At 44.1% G+C, this 12030-nt stretch overlaps 1 protein-coding gene across 7 annotated transcripts; it reads right to left on the reverse strand.

Moving 5' to 3' along the window:
• Window positions 1-3048: 3048 nt before the first annotated feature.
• Window positions 3049-11732, reverse strand: LOC117042769 (zinc finger protein 525-like). Of its 7 annotated transcripts, XR_004426076.1 has the most exons (4): window positions 11525-11732; window positions 10430-10508; window positions 4281-4384; window positions 3049-3160 (listed from the first exon to the last, which is right to left on the reverse strand). XR_004426076.1 is itself a non-coding variant. In XM_033142413.1 (3 exons), the coding sequence occupies exon 3, from the start codon at window positions 8693-8695 to the stop codon at window positions 7643-7645; it is 1053 nt and encodes a 350-aa protein (XP_032998304.1). In that variant the 5' UTR covers window positions 8696-8703; window positions 10430-10508; window positions 11581-11727; the 3' UTR covers window positions 7361-7642. The 7 variants fall into 7 exon arrangements, 4 of the variants coding, with proteins under 4 accessions (XP_032998304.1, XP_032998303.1, XP_032998302.1 ...); XR_004426077.1 differs by lacking the exons at window positions 10430-10508; window positions 11525-11732 and adding an exon at window positions 6653-6908; XR_004426078.1 differs by lacking the exons at window positions 10430-10508; window positions 11525-11732 and adding an exon at window positions 6622-6908.
• Window positions 11733-12030: the final 298 nt, after the last annotated feature.

Raw genomic sequence — 12030 nt, forward strand, 5'->3', positions numbered from 1 at the left:
TGAAAGTGTTGCAAAGGCTGCTGGGAAATGAAGTTCACAGGGAGGAAAACTGACCCAAGACCAGCAACCAGTCAAAGATCCCCTTCCCCCCCTCTTGCATGTTGATTTATAGCCTTCCTGCTGTTTTTAAATTTTATATATTGTCCACATATGAACATTAAAAAAAAAAAAGAAAATAAGAAGGAATGGCTTGGGGAAGACAGATTGTCCTATAAGCCAGAGGTTCCACAACCATGTGCAATGAGGAAAACTGTTTATTAAACAAACGAGTTCATAATCACAGCAGTATGTTTAAAAGTGTAACCTTGACAGGGGGCAAGAATAATAAAAAGAGAAGCAAAAGGGGTAAAAACCTACAAAATTTATTTATGAATACAGCAAACACATTAAGATACTTATAGAAGCAAGTGCCAAATAAAACATGCATTTAAAAAGAAGTACCAGTGATTGGAGTAATAAACTGAAGTAGAAGAAGAGAGAAACAAGTATTTGCAACGTCTCTCTGCCTCTCTATTGCTGTCTTGTGCCGATTAAACTGATGTGAAATGTGTGCACTATCATAAAATCTTTCCCCCACACTTGTGGGTTATTTAGTGGGAATTCTCTGGTGCTGATTAACTGGATATTTAAAAAGGGGTCTTGCTGCAGCCTGAGAAGCTCTGCAATGTCTCCTCTTTATGCTTCAGTTGATGTAACCCAAGGCTTCCGCTGCACCCAAATGTGCTGTGACACTTGGAACATACAAAATGTTTCTTTTCCGGCTGGGTTACGTTATGTTCAACAAGACTTGCTTCAGAAGCATGGCTCAGGCCAAAATCTGGCTCCCCTCTTCTATGAATTCTCTGATGTTCCATAAGGGAGGAGCTGCACCTGAAGCTCTTTTCACATTCTGAGCATTTGTAAGGTCCTTCTTCAGTGTGCATACTGTTATGTTCAAAGAGATCAAACAGAGAAGTAAAGTCCTTGTGGCAGTTTGAGCATTTGTATGTTCTCTCCACTTCATGGGTTCTCCGGTGTGCATTGAGCTGTATTCTGAACTGGAAGCCTTGCTCACATTCTGAGCATTTATGAGGCTTCTCTTTGGTGAGGATTTTTTGGTGTCGAAGAAGGTTTGATTCACTACTATACTCCTTACCACAGTCAGAGCACTTGTATAGTTTATCACATGTGTGGGTTATCTGGTGTCTGAAAAGCTGTATCCTAAATTTGAAGCTCCGTTCACATTGCGAGCATTTTTATGGCTCTTCTTTTGTGTGGATTCTTTGATGCATCTTCAGGCTCCTTTTAGTAGTGTACCTATTGCCACATTCGGAGCATTCGTATGGCTTCTCCCCTGTGTGGGTTCTCTGGTGTACTCTCAAGCTGCCCTTGTAACCGAAGCTCTGCCTGCATTCTGCGCACTCATAAGGCTTCTCTTTAGTGTGGATTACTTGGTGCGTGGTAAGGCTGAACTTACGACTGAAGCTTTTTTCACACACCTCACATTTATAGGGCTTCTCTCCCGTGTGACTTCTTTCATGCTCAATAAGGGTCGAGCTGCTTCTGCAGCTTCTCCCACACCACTTGCATATATGGGGGGCTTCTCCTGTGTGGACTCTTTGGTGTTGATGAAGGTTCATCTCTGTTGTTAAAGCTTCAGGCCCTGTTGACAACATTGCACAACGTTCTCCTTCATTCTCAGTTACCTGGATATCATCTGCTGAAATAAAGGGGGAAAGACTTGATGGGACCCCAAAGGAGAGGGAACACTTCCATTGGCTCTCGACTAAATGTTTCATTTCATTCATTAAAATTGGCTATCTCCCGTAGTGAGAGACATTTATTTCCCCTATGTCTGCCTGGCGTGCTCTGGTCCATGGGGTCATGAAGAGTCGGACATCACTGAACAACAACAACAATGTCTGTTAGAATACAGGTGAAACTCGAAAAATTAGAATATCGTGGAAAGGTTCATTTCTTTCAGTAATTCAACTTAAAAAGTGAAACTAATATATGAGACTCATTACATGCAAAGAGAGATATATCAAGCCTTTATTGTGATGATTATGGCGTACAGCTGATGAGAACCTCAAATTAACTATTTCAACTTTGGGGTTTTCATCAGCTGTGTTCCATAATCATCACAATTATAACAAACAAAGGCTTGACATATCTCGCGTTGCATGTCATGAGTCTATCTCATATATTAAACTCCAGTAGCTAATGAAAACAATTGCTTACATTAATGGATTTTTCCACGATATTCTATTTTTTTGTTTCACCTGTATGCAGCTGAAAGACACCTGCTCCTGCAGATCTTTCCTTTCCCCAAAAACAGGAGTTTAAGAGAGTGAAGGTAATATTAACGCCTTGAGGATTAGTTTAGTGGGATGAAACAACTGTATACTGCTGAAATTTGATGCGTTTGTTGGTTTGCATGCTCTGGCGGAACAATTAGGATACAAGTCCATGTATAACCTGGGACAGGGATTTATTTTCTTATGAAACAAAATCACTTATTGTGAATGCATTGGAACAATTCCTGATTTTCTTGCCTTTAAACAGAGCCTAGGGCTTGCCGATCAGAAGGTCGGCGGTTCGAATCCCCACAACGGGCTTTGCTCGGTTCCTGTTCCTGCCAACCTAGCAGTTCGAATGCACGTCAAATTGCAAGTAGATGAATAGGTACCACTCTGGCAGGAAGGTAAACGGTGTTTCCATGCGCTGCTCTGGTTCACCAGAAGCGGCTTCATCATGCTGGCCACATGACCCGGAAGCTGTACGCCGGTTCCTTCGGCCAATAAAGCGAGATGAGCACTGCAACCCCAGAGTCGTCTGCGACTGGACCTAACGGTCAGGGGTCCCTTTACCTTTACTTTAAGGTATTGTCACGCTCTGCAGTTCATGTGGTGACCAGTAGGTGGCCATGCCAATGGAAGAATGTAGAACAGTTGGCCAGCCCAGGTGAGAAATAAAAGGAGGGCCTTTTGTCAGGTGTGGGGAAAGGGCAAAGTGGTGGGTGGGTTTGGCACATATAGCAGGATAGGGGCAGTCTGAACTTACCCCAAATCCTGCCCTCCCCATCTTCATCTTCCTCCTGGGTTTCCTGCTGCAGCTGCCTCTGCTCAACTGAAGATGGAGCCTGGCCTGCATTGAAGAAATTTTCAGCAGCCTCCCTCTCCTCCAATATCACCAGAAACAGAAGGAATCATTTCAATAGAAACCTATTGTTCAAGCTGGAGAAACAACCTGGCATCATCTGTATCTTTCACTCACACTCCACCAGTGAGAAATCAGGGGTGTGTTTGTTTACATACAACACAATTAAAGTATACCCATTTATTGCACACACACACACACACACACACACAATCTCCAAATTGTGTGGTATTCCAGGCTTCCAGGTACTTACAGAGGGTTCGGTTTCCTCAGAATGAGGGGCAGCTGAGAGTGTGGTATCTTAATGATAGATAAAACAAAATAGGAAACAAAATAGGAAATTCTTTCCAGTAGCACCTTAGAGAGTTTGATCTTGGTATGAGCTTTCGTGTGCATGCACACTTCTTCAGATACCACTTCAGGTATCTGAAGAAGTGTGCATGCACACGAAAGCTCATACCAAGAACAAACTCAGTTGGTCTCTAAGGTGCTACTGGAAAGAATTTCCTATTTTGTTTCCTATTTTGTTTCGACTATGGCAGACCAACACGGCTACCCACCTGTTAATGATAGATAGTTCATTTACACATCTATGCAGCCTGAGCCTCTGATGGAGGGTTTACAATATTAATGCCTCCTAAAGGGTCTTGCTTGCACCCGCCATAGCAGCTATTTTGAGACTGGCATCCCCAGTGCTCTCCAGGACCTCCAGACCCTGAAGACATCACATGGGGAGTCCCTTGCTGAAGACTAGACAGATCATATGGAAGATGCCACCTTATCTAGTCTACTGTGGCCTGCACATCCCCTTCTTAAGCACAAGAGGGACAGGGAGCTCAACCCCTGACCCCCCAACCCGGTGGCACACTAGCGAATGGGAACTAAACGGCCACCAACGTGGATGGCTTGAAAATATGCTTGGACATATTCATGGAGGAGAAGTCTATCATTGACTACTAGCCAGGATGGCTATCCCCTGCCTCCACAATTAGAGGTAGTATTTTTTCTTAATACGAATTTTGGGAGACCACAGAAGAGGAGAGGGCTCTTGTACCCAGATGTTACTTGCCCCTGTTTGGACACCGGGAGAACAGGATACTGGACTAGATGAGCCATTGGCCTTTAGTTCTTGATTATTTCACCTGTAAGGAGAGTACCACTTCATGAGCGGTCTCCAGATAGAAATCCCAGTAAGGATCCTCGTGGAATTGGTCCCCCATGGTTCACAGGTACAGGTTTCCCAACTCTGTAAGAGAATATGGGATATGTAGCAGAGAAACCCAAGATATTAGGAAGATTCCCACACCCAGAAAGCTATGAGGAAGGGCCTCATGTTAAACAGGCTTCCTCCATGCGCTACAGCATAACCCCCATCTATATATGGTTGTAATTTTTCCTATACTGTTTGCAAGAAACAAGCTGCACTTAAGATTAACCACAGTTTAGGGTTTAAACATGGACACTGTGCCTTTTTTAATAGAAGCATTGTAACAGACCACAGGCATTATTTCACTATGAATGGATTAATGTTTTACTTAATGGGTTCTAGTTGCATTTTGATGCTCTGTACAGTGGTACCTCGGGTTACAGATGCTTCAGGTTACAGATGCTTCAGGTTACAGATGCTTCAGGTTACAGACTCCGCAAACCCAGAAATAACGCTTCATGTTAAGAACTTTGCTTTAGGATAAGAACAGAAATCGTGCTCTGGCAGCGCAGCGGCAGCAGGAGATCCCATTAGCTAAAGTGGTGCTTCAGGTTAAGAATAGTTTCAGGTTAAGAACGGACCTCCAGAACGAATTAAGTACGTAACCAGAGGTACCACTGTAGTTCCTTTTCGTATGTGATGCTATAATTGTACATTGTGTGAACCACTTCAATATTTTGTTGCACTAAGTGGTATATAAGTTATAAAAATGAATGAATGAAATAAATGCTGGGTGCGGGGGAAGCTTTGGGACCTCTGGATGGTGCTGGACTACAACACCCATCATCCCTGGCTGAGGCTGATGGGAGTTGTAATTCAGTAACATCCAGAGGACCAAAGGTTTAATATACCCTCTGCCTGCACATTGCTGCCGGTTGAGGCCTGCAGTCCCTGTAAATGATGAAGGGGTTTCTCTAGTCCATCCAAACCTCAGCTCCAAATAAGGGCTCTTACACACTTCTGGTTGCCCTTTCTTTTCTAGGCATCAGCGTGGAAGAGTTTTCATTTACCCTGCTGTTTTATTTGGGAAAACCTGGCTGTTTAACAGTGAATCGCAACAAACCCCATTCATTCTGATTCAGAAGTAAATACCTCGGGTTACGTACTCAATTCGTTTCGCATCGTTGTACGTAACCCAAATGTATGCAACCCAAAAAACACGTTTGCGCATGCGTGAAGTGTGCAGAACGCTTGTGCACATGCGCGCATTGCACGCGCAGCAGTTACATTTTCAGGTTACGGGCGTACGTAACCCAAGGTACGACAGTAATGGGTATGCATAGTGGATCTGATGGGGCTGCTGCAAGGCGGGGAGCGAGCGGCGGGTCGTGGGGCTGCCCCGTCCGTAAAGAAGCACGGATGGGGTGCCAGGCGGTGGGGGAGGGGCCGGGGAGTGTCACCCCCCCTCCCCTGGAACACGGGGCAGAGCCCCCTACGCCCCACCCTTCCTATGTCACTGAATCGCAACAAACCCCATTCATTCTGATTCAGCGGTAAATAATGTGTTTCCCCAAGATAAGTGAAACAAAAAACTCCTCAGACGCAAGCGTATAACGCATGAGACAAGTAGAAGACATAGGAGAAGAAGTGTGGGCGAGTCCTGGCTCATGTTAGCTTGTAAAGAATGGTTCCTGTTTGGCCACATTCCCACCATCCATCTTAAAACAGTACAATTCCACTTTAAACAGTCCTGGTTCTGCCCAAAGAACTTGGGGAGCTGTAGTTTAGTAAAAGCCCTGAGGGTTGTGAAGAGACTCCTGCTATTCTCCTCACACAGCTACAATGCACAGAGTTCTTCGGGATGCGGGATTCATTGTTAAAGCACGCTGGGAACAGCAGTTTTGTGAAGGGAATTGGGGAAGTCTCCTGTACTTTTTATCAAGGTACAGCTCCCAGTATTCTTTGGAGGAAGCCAGGACTGTTTACAGGATGGCATGAATGTGGTCATTTTTTTACACAAGTAGAGTACACCTACTCCTAAGGATGGCCCTCCTTCCTGGCAGGGACTTGGAGCTCCAGCTCCCCCAAAGTGCTGCCTATAAAAAATAAGGGCTATTCCTGCTTCAAGGGCACATCTAGTGAAGGAAACATTGAATGTCAAAGCTCCTTTTCTGAAAATGATCAAGCAAGAAAGGAAACCGAAACTAAACCGGAAAACCCCTCCTCCCTACTTATCTCACATTCCCACACACAGTAACCCCCTTTGTGGCTTTTTCTTTTCAGTATAGTGCATATGAACTAAAGTCTGTTGCCTGTTTCAACAGCACTTTCCTCACCGAAATGCATCCCCACCATCAGGCAACTCACACGTTCAGCTTCTCTTTTCCTCTGGAGAAATGAAAGAATTCCTTTAACACACCCAGGAAAGTAGGAAGGAAAGTAGGTCTACAATTCAGCCCCAAAACAGCACCCACTGCAGGTGTGGAATATTAAAAACTAGGATGCCAGCTCCCAGGAAGCAGAGCAGAAATTGGAAATCTCCATTAAGCATGTCCTACAGGATCCCATGACATTTTCTCTTGAGCTCTAGATAGGTGGTGCTGAATTTATGACTCACCTCCTGCATCCCAGACTTATTCTCCCCCAGCTGTGCACATGCTCAGGTAAAAAGGGCCAGCTGCTCGTAATTTCTGAAAGTGTTGCAAAGGCTGCTGGGAAATGAAGTTCACAGGGAGGAAAACTGACCCAAGACCAGCAACCAGGCAGCAGAGAGTCAAAGATCCCCTCTTTCCCCCTCTTGCACTTTGTTTTATAGCCTTCCTGTTATTTTTAAATTTTATATATTGTCCACATATGAACATTAAAAAAAAGAAAATAAGAAGGAATGGCTTGGGGAAGACAGATTGTCCTATAAGCCAGAGGTTCCACAACCATGTGCAATGAGGAAAGCTGTTTATTAAAAAACTATTTCATAATTACAGCAGTAGATTTAAAACTGCAACCTTCACAGCGGGCAAGGGTAATAAAAAGAGAAGCAAAAGGGGTAAAAACCTACAAAATTTATTTGTGAATACAGCAAACACATTAAAATACTTATAGAAGCAGGTGCCAAATAAAACATGCATTTAAAAAGAAGTACCAGTGATTGGAGTAATAAACTGAAGTAGAAGAAGAGAGAAACAAGTATTTGAAACATCTCTCTGCCTCTCTATTGCTGTCTTGTGCCGAATAAACTGACGTGAAATGAGTGCACTATCATAAAATCTTTCCCCCACACTTGTGGGCTATTTGGTGGGAATTCTCTTGTGCTGATTAACTGGATATTTAAAAAGGAGTCTTGCTGCAGCCTGAGGAGCTCTACGATGTCTCCTGTTTATGCTTCAGTTGATGTAACCCAAGGCTTCCGCTGCACCCAAATGTGCTGTGACACTTGGAACATACAAAATGTTTCTTTTCTGGCTGGGTTTCATTATGTTCAACAAGACTTGGTTCTGAAGCATGGCTCAGGCCAAAATCTGGCTCCCCTCCTCTATGAGGAGGTCCTTCTTCAATGTGCATCTTGTTATGTTTAATGAATTCAAATGGAGAAGTAAAATCCTTGTGGCACTTTGAGCATTTGTATGTTTTCTCCACTTCATGGGTTCTCTGATGTGTGATGAGCTGCGTGCGGAACTGGAAGCCCTGCTCACATTTTGAGCATTGATGAGGCTTCTCTTTGGTGTGGACTGTTGTGTGTCTATTAAGGTAATATTGACAATAAAAACCCTTACCACACTCTGAGCACTTGTATGGTTTATCTCCTTTGTGGGTTATCTGGTGTCTGAAAAGCTGTGTGTTAAATTTGAAGCTCTGTTCACATTCTGAGCATTTATATGGCTCTTCTTTTGTGTGGGTTCTTTGATGAACCTTAAGGTAGCCTTGTGTAGTGTACGTCTTGCCACATTCGGAGCATTCGTATCGCTTCTTCTCTGTGTGGGTTCTCTGGTGGGTTCTCCAGCTGCTCTTGTAACCGAAGCCCTGCCCACATTCTGAGCATTTGTAAGGCTTCTCTTTAGCGTGGGTTACTTGGTGCATAGCAAGTTTTGACTTGGATATGAAGCTTTTTTCACACACCTCACATTTATAGGGCTTCTCTTTGGTGTGGGTTGCTCGGTGCGTGGCAAGGTTGAACTTACGACTGAAGCTTCTTTCACACACATCACATTTATAGGGCTTCTCTCCCGTGTGACATCTTTCATGCTCAATAAGGGCCGAGCTGCTTCTGCAGCTTTTCCCACACCACTTGCATATATGGGTGGCTTCTCCTGTTTGGACTCTTTGTTGTTGATGAAGGTTCATCTCTGTTGATAAAGGTTCAGGCCCTGTTGACAACATCGCACAATGTTCTCCTTCATTCTCAGTTACCTGCATATCATCTGCTGAAATAAAGCGGGGAAAGACTTGATGGGACCCCAAAGGAGAAGGAATGTTTCCATTGGCTCTCGACTAAATGTTTCATTTCATTCATTAAAATTGGGTATCTCCCAGAGTGTGAGTTATTTATTTCCCCTATGTCTGTTGGAATATGCTGCTGAGAGACACCTTGTCCAGCATATCTTTCCTTTCCCCTAAAGCAGGAGCTTAAGAGAGTGAAGGGAATATTAATGGCTTGAGAATTACCGTATTTTTCGCTCCATAAGACGCACCTAGTTTTTAGAGGAGGAAAGGGGGAAAGCCCTGTTTTTTTGAGGATCAGCTCAAAGTGGTGCAGCGTTTTTTTCAAAGAGGAAAAGGCCCGTTTTTATGGGGTTCAACTCACAGTTCTGCAGCTTCTAGTGCTACAGCCATTTCTACAGTTCCCAGACAGATAATCTAATCAGCCAGTCCCACTTTAGGGCCATTCCATGAAAAATGAGCCTGATAAGAAAGCTAGATGAGTGCTGGACTTTGGTGAGGAAGATTCCAAACGTGCAGTCTAACCATTTTTTTAAAGCTAAAGAAGTTTAGTTTATGGACCTTTTTTCCAAAAGTCCACCCATGTAGTCTTCACAGAAGTGTTGAAGTTAAAATTTTTCTTATGATTGTCCCACCCGTGACAGCATTTCCACCTTAATTTTGTATTGTTAAATTTCTTAAACTTAATTTCTGATTGCATAGTTGTAACCAATAAACATTGATTTAAACAGATATGCTGAGTTTATCATTGATTCACCTCCCAACTCACAGAGTTTTTCCATAAATCAAACTTATCTCAAGCTCCATGTCCTTTTTTGTCCCACCTGTGACAATACTTTAACGTTTAATAAAATTGTCAAAAATATCTATAAAAATAATAAAAAAATAGTAAAATGTTTAGTAACTTATTAAGAACATAGTTTAAATTCTGGTTGTTAATTTTTATGTAAATTTACATTGTTACACATGTGTGAATACCAAAAAACATGGTCCTAGTGTCCTGCCCTTTAGAAGGAGGAGGAGGAGGAGGAGGAGGAGGAGGAGGAGGAGGAGGAGGAGGAGGAATTTGGATTTGATACCCCGCTTTATCACTACCCAAAGGAGTCTCAAAGCGGCTAACAATCTCCTTTCCCTTCTTCCCCCACAACAAACACTCTGTGAGGTGAGTGGGGCTGAGAGACTTCAGAGAAGTGTGACTAGCCCAAGGTCACCCAGCAGCTGCATGTGGAGAAGCGGAGATGCGAACCCGGTTCCCCAGATTACGAGACTACCACGCTTAACCACTACACCACACTGACTCTCTCTTTAGCTAATGGGGCCTCCCACTGCTGCTGCGCTGCCAGAGCACGATTTCTGTTCTTATCCTAAAGCAAAGTTCTTAACCTGAAGTGTTATTTCTGGGTTAGCAGAGTCTGTAACCTGAAACGTATGTAACCTGAAGCGTATGTAACCCGAGGTACCACTGTACATCATATGGAAGAGGCAATCTTATTTAGTCTATTGTGGCCTGCACATCCCTTTCTCAAGCCCAAGAGGGGCAGGGAGTTCAACCCCTGCCCCCCCCCCCAATCTGGTGGCACACTAGCGAATGGGAACTAAATGGCCACCAACGTGGCTAGCTTGAAAATATGCTTGGGCATATTTATGGATAAGTCTATCAATGATGCTGGACTAGATGAGCCATTGGCTTTTAGTTCTTGAATATTTCACCTGGGCGGAGTGTATGTCATCCAGTCAGGTTCCACGTGGAATTGGTCCCCCAAGGGTCGCAGATACAGGTCTCTCAACTCTGCAAGAGAACGTGGGATATGTAACGGAGACAGCCAAGATATTAGGGAGATTCCCACACCTAGAGTGCTATGAGAAAGGGCCTCATGTTACAGGCTTCCTCTAAATGCTAAACCATTGGGAGGGGGGAGGTAAAGGACCCCAGGATGGTTAAGTCCAGTCAAAGGCAACTATGGGGTTGTGGCGCTCATCTCGCTTTCAGGCCGAGGGAGACTGTGTTTGTCCGCAGACAGCTTTCCGGGTCATGTGGCCAGCAGGACTAAACCACAATGGAACACCGTGACGGAAACCAAAGTGCAAGGAAGAAGAAGAAGAAGAGTTTGGATTTGATATCCCGCTTTTCACTACCCGAAGGAGTCTCAAAGCGGCTAACATTCTCCTTTCCCTTCCTCCCCCACAACAAACACTCTGTGAGGTAAGTGGGGCTGAGAGACTGCAGAGAAGTGTGACTAGCCCAAGGTCACCCAGCAGCTGCATGTGGAGGAGTGGAGACGCGAACCCGGTTCCCCAGATTACGAGTCTACCGCTCTTAACCACTACACCACACTGGCTCTCGAAACACTGTCTACCTTCCCGCCACAGCCGTACCTATTTATCTACTTGCACTGGCATGCTTTCAAACTACTAAGTTGGCAGGACCTGGGATAGAGCAACAGGAACTCATCCCGTTGTGGGGGATTCGAACCGCCGACCTTCCGATCAGCAAGCCCAAGAGGCTCAGTGGTTTAGACCACAGCGCCACCCGTGTCCCATGAACCCTATGAACACACCATGAACCCCATCTACGTCTGCATGTATTTTTTTCTATACAGTTTGTAAGCAACCAGCAGTAATTAAGATCTACCACAATTTAGGGCACAGCTTTGTGGCTTTTTCTTCTCAATATAGTGTATAAACTGAAGTCTGTTACCTGTTGCAACAACACTTTCCTCACCAAATTCCACTCCCACCACTAGATACCTCCCAGATTCAGCTTCCATTCTCCTCTGAAGAAATGAAAGAACCCCTTTAACTTACCCAGGAAAGTAGAAAGGAAAATGTGTCTACTTTCCAACCCTTAATGCAGAACTCACTCTGGGGGTAGGAGATTAAAAGCTAGGATGTCAGTGCCCAGGAAGCAGAGCAGAAATGGGAACTCTATGTTAAGCTTGTTCTACAGGATCCCACGATGTTTTCTCTTGAGCTCTAGATAGGTGGTGCTGAATTTATGACTCACCTCTTGCATCCCAGACTTATTCTCCCCCAGCTGTGCACATGCTCAGGTAAATGAGGCCAGCTGCTGATTGTTTGCAAAGTCTGCTGGGAATTGAAGTTCACAGAGAGGAAATTTGATCCACGAAGAACAACATGGCAGCTGAGAGAGAAAGACTCTCTCCTGTTGCACTTTGAGTTATAGCCTTCCTGTTCTTTTTTAAAGCTTAAAATTGAATTTATTTTCATATATTGCCAACATAGGACCATTAAAAAAGAAAAAGAAAATATGAAATCCATTGTGATGTTTGGAGCTTTGAGGGTTAAAGAAG

Source organism: Lacerta agilis, chromosome 2 (genome assembly GCF_009819535.1).
Source record: "Lacerta agilis isolate rLacAgi1 chromosome 2, rLacAgi1.pri, whole genome shotgun sequence".
NCBI classification, from domain to species: domain Eukaryota; kingdom Metazoa; phylum Chordata; class Lepidosauria; order Squamata; family Lacertidae; genus Lacerta; species Lacerta agilis.